The 18,832-nt window shown below is 38.9% G+C and overlaps 1 protein-coding gene across 9 annotated transcripts in view; it reads left to right on the plus strand.

Annotated features, from left to right (window-relative positions):
- Positions 1-18,832, plus strand: part of AKAP9 (A-kinase anchoring protein 9) — a 197,080-nt gene that overhangs the window by 30,914 nt on the left and 147,334 nt on the right. For 6 of the 9 annotated variants that reach the window (XM_059171080.1, XM_059171082.1, XM_059171083.1 and 3 more), the window contains exon 1: positions 6,745-6,999. In XM_059171080.1, the coding sequence (XP_059027063.1) occupies positions 6,952-6,999 (48 nt within the window). In that variant the 5' untranslated portion in view covers positions 6,745-6,951. Of the gene's footprint in view, positions 1-6,120; positions 6,140-6,743; positions 7,000-18,832 lie in introns of those variants that run through there. The other 3 variants (XM_059171078.1, XM_059171077.1, XM_059171085.1) reach the window with 3 other exon arrangements.

An 18,832-nucleotide genomic window follows, 5' to 3' on the forward strand; every position in this document is an offset into this window, starting at 1 on the left:
ATATATTTTAAATAGACCGTATAAGAAAGAGCTAAAGAAAAATGATTTACTCTATTAGAGAAAAGGCTAAAGACAAACTCTAGTGTCCCTTCTGAATTTAGGAGTTATATTTACTTCCAAACAATTTCAGAGAGAACCATCTTTTTTTTTTTTTTTTTTTAAACACAGAATTTAAAGAATTGCCTCAGTTGCTGCTGCAGCTTTTGTGAGGTCATAGGTCAGGTTTTGACCTATATCGGCTACTAAAATGAAGTAACTGCTAGGTCTTACCTGACCAATTTGTGAAGGATCAATTAACATGGAAATGGCAGTCACAAAAGACAAGCATACCTCAGAGATATTGCCATTCAGTTCCAGACCACCATCATAAAGGGAGTATCAGAATAAAGCGAGTCAAATATATATTTTGGCTTCTCAGTGTATATAAAAGTTGTGTTTGCTGTATGCTGTAGTCTCCTAAGTGTGCAATAGAATTATTCTTAATTATGTCTTAAAAAACAATGTACATATGTAATTTAAAAATACCTTTTTGCTAAAAAATGCTACCCATCATCTGAGCTTTTGGCATTTCATAATTGCTGATCATAGATCACCGAAACAACTATTAATGAAAAATTTGAAATGTTGCAAGAATTACCAAAATAAGACACAAGTGAGCAATTGCTGTTGGAAAAATGGTGCTGATAGGCTTGCTTGGCATAGGGTTACCAGAAACCTTTAAAAATTATTTAAACTGGGGCACCTGGGTGGCTCAGTGGGTTAAAGCCTCTGCCTTCGGCTCAGGTCATGATCACAGGGTCCTGGGATCGAGCCCCACATCAGGCTCTCTTCTCAGCAGGGAGCCTGCTTCCTCCTCTCTCTGCCTCCTCTCTCTGCCTACTTGTGATCTCCGTCTGTCAAATAAATAAATAAAATCTTTAAAAAAAATTATTTAAACACGTAATGTCTGTGAAGATCAATAAAATGAGGCATGGCTGTACTGTGGGGAAGAATGGAGAAAGCTTCTCAAAATATGGTTTAACTATAATTGGAGCAGTCTCTTGTTTGCTCTTCGCAATAGGTACTCCTCATATACTAGTTTGCTATCTTGCCAATATGATCTAGCACTACAAACAATCCCCAGTTTAAGATGGTTCAACGTACAATTTTTGACTTTACAATGATGTGAAAGTGATATGCATTCAGTAGAAACTGTTCTTTGAATTTTGGATTTGGATCTTTTCCTACTTTAGTGATATGCAGTAGGAGACTTTCTCGTGATTCTGGGCAGCAGCAGCAAACCACAGGTCCTAGTCAGTCGTTCTATTATGAGGGTAAAAAACCGATGCACTCAGAGCTATTTTGTACCCTTACAACCATTCTTTCAGTACAGTATTTCAATACATTATTCAATAAATTTTCACCTCAGTGTCATTTTCAATAAACTACATGGGATAGTCAACATTTTATTATAAAATAGACTTTAAATTAGATAATTTCGCCCAGCTGTAGGCTAATAGAAGTGTTCTGAGCAAGTGTAAGGTAGGCTAAGCTAAGCTATTACGTTTGGTAGGTTAGGTGTATCAAATGCGTTCTCATTTATGGTGGATTTATTGGAATGTAGCCCATCATTGTTGGAGGAAGATATGTATTTAAATGGAAAATAGAGGGACGCCTGGGTGGCTCATTTGGTTAAGCAGCTGCCTTCGGCTCAGGTCATGATCCCAGCGTCCTGGGATCGAGTCCCACATCGGGCTCCTTGCTCCGCAGGGAGCCTGCTTCTCCCTCTGACTCTGCCTGCCACTCTGCCTGTGCTCGCTCTTGCTCTCTCTCTCTCTCTCTCTCTCTGACAAATAAATAAATAAAATCTTAAAAAAAAAAATAAATGGAAAATAGAAAAAGTACCCTTAGAAATCTTTAATTCCCTCCCAATCCCATCTTGTTTCATTTATTCTTCTCCTACCCCCTTAAACCCCCATGTTGCATCACCACTTCCTCATATCAGGGAGACAAACCATAAGTGACTCTTAATCTCACAAAACAAACTGAGGGTTGCTGGGGGGAGGGGGGTTGGGAGAAGGGGGGGTGGGATTATGGACATCAGGGAGGGAATGTGCTTCGGTGAGTGCTGTGAAGTGTGTAAACCGGGCGATTCACAGACCTGTACCCCGGGGATAAAAATAATATTATATGTTTATAAAAAATAAAAAAGTTTAAAAAAAAAGAAATCTTTAATTCCTCTTTGGAAACAGGTGTAGTGCAGTTCTTACTATTAAGTAAACACTAAAAGCAGTGTAGCTAAATTATGAGTTGTACACATGTTATGCAGGAGAATCACTGGAATGTAATTCCAATCTGGAATGACAGATTTTCCTTCTCAATTCTGGTCCACTGGAAGTGACTTTCAAAGGCTCTTTGTTGAGAAGGATACTGAAGCAGAGTTTGCACTCAACAGGAAAGAGTTAAGGATTGATTTACAACTTGCATAGAAACCTCGTTACCCACCTTTCTAAATGCAGCGGCCATTTCTCAGGTCTTATTTTACTTCACTTATTAGCAGCACTTGCCACAGTTCCTCCCCGTGAAGGCAATCAAAACCCTACAGGCTTAAGAGAAATTTTGCCCCTCCCTTAACTACCTGGGAAAGTCTAAATTGGGGGTCTTTCCCAGAATTTGAGTCATTACAAGATATAAATTTTACCTGAATGACTTATCTGTATGGCAGGGAAAACATCTGATTACTAAACAACTTTTTTACTTATAAATTGCTCTCCTCCCCTTTGATGCCCTAGGCCACATCTCATTCCTTCGCTCAGGATAGCGTATGTACCTCATTTTACCTTTCTGTCTTTGAATCTCTCATGTATGTGGGGCTCCTGTAGATGGAAAATTAAATGCAATTCTCACCCATTAATCTGTTTATGTCAATTTAATTCTTAGGCCATCCAGAAGAACCTTTGAAGAGTAGAGGAAAATTTTCATTCCTTGCAGTATCCACTGCAAGGAATTTGCAGTCTCATTTGGTGAGGCCTTTCCCCTTCCCTCTTCGAGGTGGAGTGCTCTGAGACTGAGTCATTGAATCACATCCTCACCTAAACTTGCTCCGCAGGGCAGCAAGTTTCGATAGGAAAATAATGTGAGCCACAAATGCAAACCACATATGTAATTTGAAATTTTCTAGTAGGTACATTAACAAAAAAAGTAAAATGAAACTGGTGAAATTCATATATATATATATTATTTAACCCACTATACCTCAAATATTAGCATTTCAACATATAATCAGTATGAAATATATTTTTATATTAATATGAGGTATAAAATTATTATTTTTTTTCTTCAGGAAATATTTTATTTTTGTTCTAAGTTTAAGAATTTTTACTGACAGAAAATCAGCACTTTTGGAAAATCTCTCACATAGCCTTGCTTGACTTCTGGATCTTGGTTTTTATAGAAATATCAACATATTTTCTCTTCAGTAAAGTCATTCCATCCATGATTGATGAAATCAGTCTTAACTTCCAATTTCTGTACTTGGCTATGACTTACGAAGCTCTTTGGGACTTTTTTTTTTAATTCCAAAAGAGTGACTTTGTCTAAAGGAGATGGAGTGGTAAATATGCAAGGTACTTTTTTTACTGTGGACACTCATCATTAATATTAATGAGATATTTTAAGTTCTTTTGTTTTAATTCTAAGTCTTTGAAATTCACTGCTACACTTATAGCATACCTCAGTTCAGACCAGCAGTATTTCACATACTCAATAACCACATTTGGCTAAATTGCTGCTGTATTGGACAGCATGGCCCTAGATGGTCTTATCCAAACCCTTAACTTAAAATGCCATCTATATGCTATTCTCAAATTTATATTTCTTGCTTGGACCTGTCTCCTGAACTCCAGGCTATGAGGGTCAATGTGATATCAATTCTTGGATACTTAATATATGGCTAACTTGTGTCCAAAACTGAATGAACTTGGTCTCCTTTAAATTAGCTCTTCCCCAACTCAGTTACAACCTTGACTCCTCTCTGTCTCAAGCTTCACATACAAATACTGTGGCATTATTAGTTGCATGTGCAAAATATATACAGACTCTGATTTACTATCACTACCATGGTCCAAACTCCCATTATATCTTGTCTGGGTTATTGCAACAGCATCCAGACTGATTCCCCACAGGCTATATCCTCATAGCAGCAGATGTCTTTTAACAACATAAGCCAGATCATGTCACTTACCTACTCAATGTTCTCCAATGGCTCCCTGTCTCACTGAGAGTAAAAGCCAAAGTCCTTCTAATGACCTTCAGAATGCTATAGGATCTGGCCTCCTGTTACCTCGATACTTCCTCTCACTATTCTCCTTCCTCACTGTACTCTAGCCACCTTTACATCCCGCTTTTTCTTTTACATGACAGTCACATGTCACAGACATGACAGTCACAGGCCTTTAGACTTGCCGTAACCTCACTTATCCCCATGGCTCATTCTCTCATCACTTTCAAGTCTTCGCTCAAATATCTTTTCAGGGAATGAATGAATGAATGACATGACATTACATGACACGACATGAATAGGTGCCATAAGGAAGCATCAGAGCACAAGTGCCACACGCTCTTCTAACATAAGTCAACACACAATTAACTTTCAACATCTACTGAGCATCTATTATATATAAAACAGGTGTATATGATTGGTCTGTCTTAGTGAAGGGAAAGTTTGAAATAATCTTGTTGCTTTAGAAGGTTTTTGGACATTTTTAGTACATAGTGGAACAGCTGACTTCCTTTGTCATTGAGAAAGTAGTATCTACTAACAAACATCTTGTCAGATAATTTAGGGCTTCCTCGTTTTGGCAATCAGAATCTAGAAACACAATCCCTTAATCCAGGCAGTATTTAAATCACTGCAATATTATAACACCTGGCTGTAGTCCTAGTTTGACTCTTAGCTAGGTGGGTGACTAAATAAATCACTTCTCCTTTTACTGGCTCAATTCTTTTATTCCTATGATAAAATGCCTCTTACCTATTGCCGAATTCAGGTTAACAGGTCAGTATATACTTGAGTGTTAAAACTGGCACAAATATGTATGCATTGTACAGTTTGAGACTAAAAAGTTTTTTATTTTTTATTTTTATTATTATTATTTTTTAAAGATTCTACCTATTTATTTGACAGACAGAGATCACAAGTAGGCAGAGAGGCAGGCAGAGATAGAGGAGGATGCAGGCTCCCCAATGAGCAGAGAGCCAGATGCGGGGCTAGATCCCAGGACCCTGAGACCATGACCCGAGCGGAAGGCAGAGGCTTAACCCACTGAGCCACCCAAGCACCCCTAAAAAGTATTTTTTAAAATCTAAGAATTTATAAATGAGAAGTCTTTAAACCTAGTCTTCGGGTAGTGGTAGACTTTAGATCTTTGGTCTTTTCATTTTTCAACCCTATTTTCACTAACACCACTTCTATGATTGAACTCATAACTTATTTTAGTTCACACCTGCTAGTTTGAATCCAACCTAGCTCAAAACAGAGAAACATGATCAGCCTGAGTAATCAACCTGAGACATTAACATGTGTAGCTTACCACAGAAATGGATTTGAGAGTAAGAGGGTGGGGAGAACAAAAGTATTGAGGGAAGAGATGAAAATTATTAAAATGGCTCAATTCAATCTAACAAGTGTTATGGGGTGCAAAACACTATGCTAGCTAGTCATTTCAGTAATGTCAAGATAAGCAAGACAGCCTCTGCCATGAAGGAATCTAGAGTATGAGGTGGACTAAAAAGTGGTGCATAAATTACTAAAATATCATGCAGAGTACATAAAGGAAATACGAGGAGTGGAAAAACAACTACCATTAATTAAGGACATTTTAGTATGTCAGAGGCAGTCACATATATTGACTCACATATATTAACAACCCTTCCAAAACTTCAGGTAACCTGAGGGAGGATAGGTAACTTGTTCAAGGTCATTCAAGCTAGAAAGTGTGTTCTCCCCAACCCAGGTTCCAAAGCCTACGTTCCTTTCAGGACGTCATTGCTGAGAGGGAGATCGAAGGAGGAGAGGAAGGGGAGTAAGTTGTGCCTGGATACTCCTAACTGCGGTGGAGGGAACAAAGAGATCAGAAAAGCTCTTTGGGCGGCGCGTGAGGTGGGCCTTGAAGGATTGAATCGGAGATTGGGCGGGCCGGTGTGGGGGAAAAGGGAGGGGCTTTGAGCTAAAAAAGTAATGAGAACTGCTGGCTGATCTCCCAAATTCTTCGACAGGAGGAATTCATCTAGATCCAAAAACTAACGTCCGGTGGGTCTTTTCCTCTCCGCCCCACCTTAGTCTTTTCCTCTGGGTTCTTCATCGGTCACCAACTTCGCCCTTAGATATATATTATTTTTGTAACTTGAAAAATCTCAGTGTTTTAAAAGCGAGTCCCTAGCTCGGTGGGTGGAATCCTGCCGGCGCCCCTGGCACACCCCCTCTCTCCCAGCTTCTCAGCCAGACCGCCACCTGGGGAGCGTGCGTCCCCGAAGAAGGGCGCTCACCCTCGCGGGCTTTTCGCCTGTGGGGGCCGGAGTCCGAGGCGGGCTCCCGGGCCGAGTACCCCCGCAAAGACACCCGAATCCAGCGGGGGCGGAGCGGCACACGGGGCGGGGCCCCGGGCGCACCTGCCCGGCAAGGCAGGGCTCGCGGCGGCTGCGCGGACCGACGTGCCCCCCCCTTCCCACTCCCGCCTTGCCGTGTGTTTACGTGGAGACGAAGATGGCGGCGGCGGTGACGGCGTTCCCTGTGCGGCTGAGGACGGTCAGCCAGTGAGCGCGGAGACTGGTTCCACGCCGGGCGTGGGGAGCGCCAGGCCCGGCCCTGCTCCCTAGGCGGCGGATCTTGCGGTCCCACCTCTGTCGGAATCGACCTTCCCTTTTTACCCCCGACCCTCTCCCTGTCTTCCCTCAGCTTTCCCTTCAGAGGCCATGGAGGACGAGGAGAGACAGAAGAAACTGGAGGCCGGCAAAGCGAAGGTAAGAGAGCCGGAGGCTCCCGGAGGCTCTTGGGCCCGCGGTGGGAGGCGGTGGCTGGAAAGGGGTGGGAGAGGGCCTGGCAAGCGGCGGTCGCAGCAGCCCTGGTTCGCTACCCGGGAGCGAGGTGCTTCAGGACCTGAATTTTACGCTTGCCCTCTTCTCTCTTTTTTTCCAATTGAAAAAGCCTGGTGTTACTACCTAGCAGATGACACTTCCGTGATGATTGGCTGGTGTGGCTTCTTTCTTGTGAATGCTCAAATAAAACCTTTTCTTTACTGTATAGCTATAAGCTGGTATTCATTGCTTTTAAATCTCCAGCCTTTCACTGTTGTAGGGAGTTTCCTGGGTAGTGCCGGCATTGTGCTTTTCAGGGTGGGGATTTAGGGCTTTTCTTTATTTAGTGGGGGATTTGTACGCCGATCATCAGCTTAGCTTTTTTTGGTGGCTCGCTGGCACTTCTGGGTGTGTGATTGGCCTGTGACAGCTGCCTTAGTGGTGGTTTGAGTGTGCCACAAGTGCCAGCTGTGAAGTTCGCGTTGGGGGCGTTTTTAGTAGCATAGCTTTATATGTTTGTGTTTGGAGGTCTTTGTCGTGGCATGCGCTTTTGTATTGTGTGGAATGTTAGTGCAGACTGTGAATGGAACTGCGGGGGACGAAAGGTACCATATTCTAAGCAACCTATAGAATTCCTGCTTCAAATAATTGAATTGTTATGTATGTCTCAGGGAGTCACTATTCTATGTCTGCGTGGAAGAGAAAACCTGTAAAGCGAACAATACAAGACTATAAACAGTTATTACTCACTGGGCGTCGTGAAAAAATTGATGTAGACAAGTTGTAAATTAAGTAGCGTATTTCTTTTAAAAATCACATATTCGAGCATATTTTCTGCAGTCAAATGCTCTACCCCTGAGCTATACCCCCAACGAGCATATTTTCTGGCTGTTCTCAAAGGTCCCCTACCTCGGTTATGACGACGTTACCTTTTATAGATTATATTCTGTCCTATTAAAGATAATTGTTAGCAATCATACTTGGACCACAATTAAATTATAATATAGTTAACTGTTTTTCTTTCTTCCTCTCCTTTCGTCCCTTCGAATAAAACGAATAAAGGAGGCTGGCTCCATGATTTTAGTAATCCTCAAGGGGCCATACTGCAGAGATGCCTTGGTAGATGCTAAACACAAGTTTCTTAGATGATTGTGCATATACACTAGCTTCACATTTCTGAAATAGAGTTGGCTTTCCCCTAAGTTCCTTCTATCTAAGATCAGAGCTTGAGTGCTTTTACCTGGTAGATTTTACTTTAAAATCTGTAAATGGTGAAAAAGGGGAATCAGTACATTTTCAGAAGCACAAAGTTGCTTACATTTCTGCAGCTTGAGCTCAGCAGTCTCTGAATCCAAGAAAGTGGAGGTAAAGTGTGTGCCTCGTTTGGAAAGCATTGATCTTCTAGTTAGACATTTTGTTTTTTAATTCAGACTTTGTATTGCCTGCCCCCAGAAGTGTCTTTCCTAAAGGTAATGCATGAAGCAGTCCTACAAAATATCCTTTACTTTGGACAATACATATTGTAACAGAGGATTTATTTTCATTGATTTGGCCAAAAAAACCTCTGGTTTCTTTGTGTCTATGTGTGTTCTTGCCTGTCCTTCAAAACTCTGCCTATAGGGTGAAAATCTTTTTCTTTAATATTCACTTTTATTGTATAAGATTATTGTCTATTCTAGCGTTGAGCCCAATTTTTCTAGTCAGAAGTAAATCTGTCAGATTTATAAGGCAGGATATGTTTGCTGGAACATTAGCTGTACAATCTGAAAACACTGGAAACAGCATTCAAAGAGAATATTAGAATAATTATTTTCTAAACCATATCATGTAAGTGCAATGGAATATTATGCAGCCATTAAGATTTTGAAGACCATTAGGAATATGGGAATAGAATGAAACAGCATCATCAAAATTAGTGTATACATTATTCCATTTGTTTAAACTTGTGTGCTTTTAGATTAAGACTTAAAATTTTTGTATTGTAAAGTCATTCAGCAAACCTTTATTGAACTGTTTTATACCAACAGTTGGAAATCTCTGTTAAGTTGTTCACAGTTCAGTGGAAGAGACAGACACTGGGTAATAAGTACAATGAGAGAGGAGGTACAGTGGGATTTGGGGTGAATTTTTTCACTTGTAAAAGTGCATTAAATGCTGCTACCTTGTTTTTGAGACTGCTTTACAAAGAAGGCTCTTGATATTAATGCAGCCAATCATGGTGCCTGACCTGTAATTGGAAGTCTGTTATTGCTGGCATCAGAAATCACTTAAACTGATCAATTCTAAAACTGATTTAGAAACTTGGCTTTCTGAATGTCTTATTTGTTCATTGAACTTGGTTTTATGAACCATAACTCAAAATTTTTTTCTTGGTGTTCAGTAAGCTGATCATTGAAAAATTTCCTTTTTGTATCTAGATTTTATAAATGATTATTTTTTATGGTTTGTATGCAAAATAGTATGCTTTATAAATAACAACCAAAATCTGCAATGATAGAATAAATTCTGGTAATGTAGCCATTCAAATAATGCTATAAAGACTTTTTGAGTTGGGAAAATGTCCACAAATAATGCCAGCTTAATAAAAATGTTATGTAAAATATATATACATACTTATATATGAAGATGCCTGAAAAAAATGCACTAAGATGTAAATGATGGCTATCTCTGGGTGGTGGGTTATTGGCAATTTTAATTTTTTTTTACACTTTCAGTATTTTCCAAATTATAATATTTCTTTTAGGATCAGTAAAAAATGTTTAAACATCATTTTTAAATACAATAAAATGTTATCAAATACAGTATGATGAAGAACTTTTTATATCGTATGGTTATTAAAGAGAATTAAAAAATGAGACACAGAAAAGGTAGGTTTCCCAAGGGCCCTCACTTTGGTGTAGTCCTGCAACTGTCATTCTTATTCCAGTGCTGCTTGTATTACAGAGTTGGGGGAGCCACTATTAGACTTGCATAGACTTCCTTTCTGTTTTGTAGTTCTTTTTTCCTTGCTGTCTGTTCTCATTGCCATGGTCATACTTGTCTTGCCTTGCTCCATTTCATCTGCCTCTTTTCCCAATTTGCTGTTTGAGATTTGCTGTGACTAGAAAACTCAGTCCATTTGATAGGCTGGTTTATAAAAATCAGAGCTAATGGAGACCAGTGAGTGGGCTTTATGATAGTTGAGTTTTTCTACTTGTTGTTTTTTGTTGCTGTTAACTTCCTCAGTGTTAATGTAGCAAGAACCCTAACCCATGGAGATGTGAGACATTACTGCATTATTAAGTAAATATTTTCAGAGCTGGGCTAACCCCATTTACAAGGTGCTGATGGGGATGACACTACATAGGGTGTCTTTGTGTTAAGCTACTTTGAATGACTTCATTTTTTCCAAGTGAAATTATTTATGCTGTCATGTAAAGAAAGTATTATAATATTAGTGAACAAAATTAGGAGACAGTTGGGTAGTTAATATTATTAATTAATGTTACTACTCCTATACATTCACACTGGGTATACTTAACAGAATTCAGTAAAATCAATGTTTTGCACCAGCTATTCAGCATAACGTATTATTTGTTGAATAATGATTTAAAAATTTGCCTCTTTAAAAAATTTGCCTCTTGCATTCAGTGAGTAGTAATTATATGACTTATTTGTTTAGTGAGCATTTTCAGTTTGAAAAATAGTACCAGTTGTATGCAAAAAGGGACAGAGCTTGGTGCAAGCTGTGTTACCTTATTGATAGCTGGACTTTTCAGTTGCTGTTTACATTCTGATAGACAAAGTTACTTGTGGTGCAAAATTGTTCTTTGCATATTTCAGATACATTGCTCTTCCACTAAGAAAATTGCTCTTCATCCTTGTTTCTCTAAAACTTTCTAGTTTTTTGTTTCTTTTTGAGCTCTGCGTGGGGCTTTTTAGACATTTCATTTAATTCAGACTTTGTATTGCTTGCCCCCAGAATTATCTTTCCTAAGGTAATGCATGAAACAGTCCTACAAAATATCCTTTACTTTGGACAATACATATTATAACAGAGGAGTGCAACAGGAGTTGCATGCTCTGCCACTGAGCCAGCCAGGCACCCAAAACTTACTAGTCTTTTATTCTCATATGTCACATAGCTTACTTAGCTTCAGAATGGATACAGGAGTTTGATACCTTCATCATCATTTTTTCCCATCATCATTTATTCTAATAGTTGTGTGTTGTGACAAAAACTAATTCAAGACCTTCAGGCTTGGTTTTTAATATCCTCGAGAGGGATAATATGGAGGAAAGTATGGGCAGAATAGTCCTTTTTTTTTTTTTTTTTTAAGATTTTATTTATTTATTTGACAGAGCGCAGGTAGGCAGAGAGGCAGGCAGAGAGGGGGAGGCAGGCTCCCTGCTGAGCAGAGAGCCCAATGCAGGGCTTAATCCCAGGACCCCTGGATTATGACCTGAGCCACCCAGGTGCCCCAAAATAGTCTTTTTAAAGTGTATAGTGAAGAAAGCCTTCTAAAGCAAATCCAAGAAATGGCAGGAAGTGGGTGAAAAGCCATAATAAGATCCAGTGAAGAGAGACTTAGCAAAGAGGTCTGTCATGTGTCGTCACTGAAACTGAAAGTCGAATTGAGCACATGGAAGAGAGGAAGTGGCAAAGATAGGATATATCCAAGTGACGAGAATATGACAAGTTGGCGCAAGAATTATTTTCAAACAAAAACACCTCTTATCTTTATATATAAAATTTGTAGGAAAAGCTAAACTATGACTGTAAAATATCTATTATGGGCTACTATTTATTGAAATGTAAGTAAATTTCCAATATCGAACTAGAAAAATTTCTCATGGAAAATTGTTAAACATTAAATGGTAAGGAACATTATTTAAATTTCTTTGGATTCCACTAAAATGAAAATTAAAATTTAAAACCTTAATTTGGAAAAACTTATAGAGGTTGTTTTGCATCTGGGGTATATATGTATAAGAATTTATAATCTAGCTATTTGGCATACTGTAAAAGAAACTAGGACTTTTGGAAACATTTATTTGCTTATTTGTCCAGTTGACATTTTTGAACGCCTACAGCTGCAACTATGGACTTTTACTTAGCAGGCAGTTATTTAAATTATCACAAATTCTGCAGTTTATTTTCTATGGGAATAATCCTGTTGCAGGACATGAATCTCAACAGGTATTTTGGAGAATAAATGAGATCGTGATTGAAAACTTAAGCTCTGGTGCTAGATACAAAGAAGCTATGATTTTTTAAAATTGAGATGAGGGGCACCTGGGTGGCTCATTGGGTTAAAGCCTCTGCCTTCAGCTCAGGTCATGATCCCAGGGTCCTGGGATCGAGCCCCGCATTGGACTCTCTGCTCAGCAGGGAGCCTGCTTCCACCTCTCTCTCTCTGCCTGCCTCTCTGCCTACTTGTAATCTCTGTCTGTCAAATAAATTAAAAAAAAAAATCTTAAAAAAAAAACACTGAGAAAAAATAAAATTGAGATGAAATTCACCTAACAAAAATTAATCATCTAAAAATGAACAGTTTGGTGGCATTTGGTAAATACAGTTTGCAATCACCAATTCCATCTAGTTCCAAAACATTTTTATCATCCTAGAGTAAAACCCTATACATTAAACAGATACTCTTCTTTCCCTCCTTCCCCTAGTTCCCAACTACCACCAGTCTGCTTTCGGTTTCTATTGAGTGTACCTATTCCAGATGTTTCTTATAAATGGAATCCTATAATATTTGACCCTTACCAGCTGGCTTTTTTCATCCATGCATCTATATTTCATTCCCTTTTATGGTTGAATAATATTCTATTGTATGTAGCATTTACTGTACTTTGTTTGTTCATCCATTGATGGGCATTTGAACTGTTTCCTCTATTTGGCTATTATGAATAGTGCTGCTGTGAACATTGGCATGAAAGTACCTGTATTCATTTCTCTTGAGTATATACCTAGGAGTGGAATTGCTAAATCAAAAGGCAATTCTGTGTTTCTTGAGAATTGCCAAACTGGATTTCCACAGCATCTGTACCATTTTACATGTACACCAGCAATGTATGAAGGTTCCAGTTTCTCCGTATACTCACCAACACTTACTGTTTTCTGTTCTTTTTATTTTAACTCTTCTAGTTGGTGGAAAGTGATATGTCCTTATGTTTTGATTTGTGATTTCCTAATGATTGAGGATGTTGAGCATGTTTTCATACACTTTTTGGCCATGTGTCTGTTTTGGAAAAATGTTTATTTAAGTCCTTTGCCCATTTTTTAATTGGGTTGTTGCCAATTGTTATATATAAAATATTAGGTATTGTATGCATTTTTTCTGTACGCAGGGACAGAGAGTGAGAATACATGTGCTCAGGTGGACAGGAGAGAGGGGTAGACAGAGAACCATACATCTCCGTAGGATTATCTTCCATTGTGCTTCTCTCTTTTTTTTTTTTTTTTTTTTTTTTAGAGACTTCCAAAATTTAAAAATTTTAAAAAGAGCCTGTTTTTAAAGGGCTCTTCCAAAATTTAAACTATTGCTTTGAATAATAGGTTCTAAGTGAATTGATAAGAGCCTGATACAGAAGTTTGGTTTCGGTGTGGGCTATCGAGTCATTTCATTCCATGGCCATCTGTTTTACAAGTGTATGCAGTTGGTCAGAAGAGCACCTGTTGGGTTTTTGGCTTGGTTATTACCGATCCATTTTCACTGTGGGAACAAAATAACAAGTCTTGTTCAGTAACAAAAAGGCCTGTCATTTTCATATGTGAGCCCAGTATTTTACTAGTATAACGTATTTTTGTTGTCATTTTGACTTCCTTTTTACTTCTAGTGTTTTTGTGGTAGCAATCATCAAAATATTCTTAGCATACATAATGTTTATCTTGTATGCTACACAAAGTTTTGGTTGATTTGCAGATGGATTTAATACCATTCATTGTCCCAGAAGTAGTTTTGCCTAGGTTATTTGTTTAAATCTGCAGATTTTTTTATATCATGAAAAATTCCTTTATCCTCTGTTCATGAACAGTATAGTGTCTGTTTTAAGTTGCCTTCAGGGTTATGATTATTACTGTGGAGTACAGTTCACTTAGATTTTTATGTGGTCTAAATCCTGCAAGCTTGTACCCAATCCCATTTTTTTTTTTTTTAATTCAAAGTATGTGTCTCATACTTAGCCTTTTTCTTCTCATTCTAACACCATTCACTACCCAGTAAAACAGGCCCACTTTACCTCACATTCTATTTGGTTTTCCTGGCACTCTCCTTAATGTTTCAGATCCAAGCAGTCACCACATTCTGCTAATTTTACCTTCTAAATATCTCTTCATTTATCCATACTTCTATTTCTACCTCATTATCACTCACTTGGACAGTGGGAAGTTTGACAGTGGAAGAAAGAATATGAATTCGATAGTAATAGTAGTTACCAGTTAAAGAGTACTTTCGAATGCTAGGCTTTATGCTAAGGATATTTATTACCTCCTTTAATCCTTGTAACTGTTCTTAGAGCTGTGGATACTGTTGCTATCCCTATTTTATAGGTGGGAAAACTGGAGAGGTTAAGTTTTTAATTTAATTAACTAATTTAATTAATTTGCACAGTGTCATAGTGGCAGAGCAAAGGTTTAAACCCAGTCTGTCTGACCAAAGAGATGATGGTGTTCTTAACTTCAGTCCTACACAGGCTCTTAAATCTTTGATCAGTGTTTAGGAGATAGGATTGAGAGGCTTTGGTAATTGGTTGTATAAGGGTAAGGAAGATGTTTGGGTTTCTCCAAAATTCTTTTTTTTTTTTTTTAAAGATTTTATTTATTTGACAGACAGAGATCACAAGTAGGCAGAGAGGCAGGAAGAGAGAGAGAGGGGGAAGCAGGCTCTCCACTGAGCAGAGAGCCCGATGTGGGGCTCAATCCCAGGACTCTGGAATCATGACCTGAGCCGAAGGCAGAGGCTTTAACCCACTGAGCCACCCAGGCTCCCCTGTTTCTCCAAAATTCTTATGTTGAGATCCCAACTTCAAGGTGATAGTATTAGGAGGTGGGCCCTTTGGAAGGTGATTAGGTCGTGAGGGCAGAGCCCTTATGAATGTGATTAGTTCCCTTATAAAAAAATAGATCTCTTGCCTCTTCCATCATGTGAGGTTAAAGCAAAGAGATGACCATTTATGAACTAGAAAGTGGGCTCTCCCCAGGTCCTAAATCTTTGGCCCCTAATCTTAGACTTTAGCTTCCACAACTATGACTAGTCTCCAGAACTGTGAGAAATAAATTTCTGTATATAGCGCTAAGTCTATAATATTTTTTTACAGCAGTCCAAATAGGCTAAGGCAAGAGATGACTCTACTCTGACTTGAGCAACTGAGAAGAAGTTGGATGCTAATCTCTGAGATAAGGAAGATGAATGTATGTGGGGGAAGAGAAGAGTTTGAGTGAAATGGGTATCTGAGAGGGGAAATGTGGGCATATTTGGAGGGAAACATATTTGAGTAAGATAAAGATGAGTTTTAGATATGTTGAGTTGGAGGTGCTTATATGGCATCCCTGTGTAAAACTGAATGTGTATTTGGAGTGGAAAACAGAAGCCCATGCTAGAGATCAATACTTGGTTTAAAAATACTAGCGATACTGTGGAAGTGAGGAGTTCACTCAGGAAGAAGACTAATGCAGACTGAGAGTTGAATCCTGTGGAAACACCCATGTTTAAAAGGCAGGTGAAGAAGTATCTACAAAGGATGCTGAGACACAAACTTTGCAAAGCTAGAAGATGATGTTTGTGAAACTGAGAGAAGACAGAGTTTCAAGTAAGGGGGGAGTACTAGTCAAAAATGAGAAATCAAGTATGAAGGAGGCTTGAAAAGTGACCATTAGCTTTAGCAGTAGTTGATCATAAAGGGAAGTGTAAATTCCAGAATGGGGAATGAATGGGAATCAGGAAAAGTTTGTGTGTGCCACCTAATTTTTCAGAGTTGTTGTTGTGAAAAGCAATATAATTGTAGTGGTTATGAGCTTAGACTAGACCATGCCATCTGGATCAAATCACGGCTCTGCCATTTTTAGCTTTGTGACTTTAGGCAAGTTACTTAACCTCTCTGTGCCCCTGCTTCCCATCTGAAAGATGAGAATGGTAATAATACCTGCCTTGGGTTTATTATGAGAATTCAGCTAATACTTATAAAGCACTTAGAATATTGTCAGACTATGAAAAGAGTTCAGGAAGTATTAGCCACCATCATCCTTCTCTTGTTGGAGCATAGAGAATCAAGCTACATAGCAGAAATTAGTTTGGAGAAATAGGCTGGGATCAGATCATGAGAAGCTGTATGTATTATTTGAAGTGGTATGGATTTTATCCTAAAAGTAGCAGAAGACTGTTAGAAGAATACATATTTGATATGTTTAACTTTTGAAGAGTTTATTCCTTTCCAAAAAATAAATCCTATAGTCCAGTAGGTATATGCTGCCACCAGGTGGCAGTTCTGTTGTTACTATATAGATGAAGCAGTTAAACCATTTTTTAAAAAATTATAAAATACTGATTTGAATAATATAGCTAAATGTAAATATAAGTAGCTTAATTCTAGTAATGCTTTTATCTTTTTTTTTTAAGATTTATTTATTTATTTGAGAGAGTGCATGAGCAGGGGGAGAGGCAGAAGGAGACAGAAAGGGAGAGAGAATCTCTAGCAAACTCCCTCCTGCGTGGGTGAGAGGGGAGATGGGCAACATGGGGCTTAATCCCACGACCGTGAGTTGGTGACCTGAGCCAAAGCCAAGTGTCAGATGCTTACCCAACTGAGCCACCCAGGCACCCTGGGCTTTTTTATTTTCAAAAACCTATTATTATTTAAGTGAAGGAGAGAAAATAGAGGGTTATTACAAAGATAGATTTCAGAGGAAGGTAAATGAAATATAGTTGGGCCTCTTAGGAAACTGAAAAGGCATTTGGAATCAGTGGTGTTCTCCGTATCATCTCTTATCTTTCACAGTATCTGATACTCCTCTTTTTGCAGATCAGCTTCCTTCACTTATACATCAGTTTACACATGACCAAAAATTATGGGATGAATCTCTGAGTCTGTTCTATTTAATGAGGTTGTTTCTCACTATATACATCTTTTTTTAAAAAAAGATTTTTATTTATTTATTTGGCAGACAGAGATCACAAGTATGCAGAGAGGCAGGCAGAGAGAGGGGGAAGCAGGCTCCCTGCTTGAGCAGAGAGCCCGATGCGGGCTCGATCCCAGGACCCTGAGATCATGACCTGAGCCGAAACTATATACACTTTTAAACAAGAAAAGGCGGGGGAGAGAAAATTTACTCAAGTATTGGGAGCCATCTCTTCATAGAATAAGCATCTAGTATAGTGGTTCCCAAACTTTGTTGCACAGAAGCACCTGGAAAGCTTCAAACAATTGTGAATCCTAGGTCACACTTCATCCTGAAATCAGAATATCTCACGTGGAGCCAGGACTTACTTTTTTGTTGTTGTTGTTGTTTTTTAGAAAGAGTGAGTTAGTGCACAGTAGGGGGGACAGAGGGATTTCACAACCCTGAAATCGTGACCTGAACTGAAATCAAGAGTTGGACGCCTAACCAACTGAGCCACCCAGGTGCCTGTGGACTCACTGTTTATTTTTTAAAGATTTATTTATTTGAGAGAGAGAGTGTGTGGGAAAGGAGCATAGGGAGAGAATCTTCATGCAGGCACTGAGCACATAGCCCGACGTGGGGCTCAACTCATGACCCATAAGATCACGACCTGAGCCAAAACCAGGAATTAGACATTTAACCAACTAAACCACCCAGGCACCCCAGGACTCAGTATTTTTTAAAAGATCCTCAATATTTAGTAAAGTTACTGATCCAATAACATCATCACTATTTGTGATTCTGCAACACTGAGTGTGTGTACATTATGAACTCTCATATGCCAGCTACTTTCCTTAGTGTGTAACTGAAGAAATAGGGATGATATATGTCAGGAGGAAAACAGCAGAGAAGAGTATTTGAATCTGCAACATGACTAGTAGGTTTATTGTGTAAATTGTACTTTATGGTTGATTTTAGGGATGTTTATAGATTTATATGGTTATATCATTCATGTAAGATGCACCTCCCTTCTGTTCTTTTCTGGACATTTCTTGCCTCCGTGTTCCCTAATTCCAGGAGAAGAATTGAATTGACTCACTTCTTTTCTCAAACTATAGTGACAGGAGAGACCTGGGTGTCGTGGATGGTAGGAGCATTGGCTGATTTCTTCAGAAGGATATTCTGCATACTTTAGAAATACCTAAATTAATTATGTTTTACTTACGAAAGGATAAATATGAAATGCATAGGTAAGGACCCCTGGGTGGCTCAGTCAGTTAAGTGTCCAATTCTTGATCTCAGCAGGTCTTGATCTCAGCGTCGTGAGTTCAAGCCCCACACCCAGTGTGGAAACTACTTAAAAAAAAAAAAAAAAGATAAATGATTAAAAAACAAAAATGGGGTGCCTGGGTGGCTCAGTGGGTTAAAGCCTCTGTCTTCGGCTCAGGTCATGATCCCAGGGTCCTGGGATCGAGCCCCGAATCAGGCTCTCTGCCCAGCAGGAAGCCTGCTTCCTCCTCTCTCTCTGCCTTCCTCTCTGCCTACTTGTGATCTCTGTCTGTCAAATAAATAAATAAATAAAATCTTTAAAAAAGACAACAACAACACAAAAAACCCTAACTTTATACTTATTACCCAACTTAAGAAATAACGCACATTCAAATACATTTGAAAATCTAACCCTAGCTTCTTACC

This window comes from Mustela lutreola, chromosome 4 (genome assembly GCF_030435805.1).
Source record: "Mustela lutreola isolate mMusLut2 chromosome 4, mMusLut2.pri, whole genome shotgun sequence".
Taxonomy (NCBI): Eukaryota; Metazoa; Chordata; class Mammalia; order Carnivora; family Mustelidae; genus Mustela; species Mustela lutreola.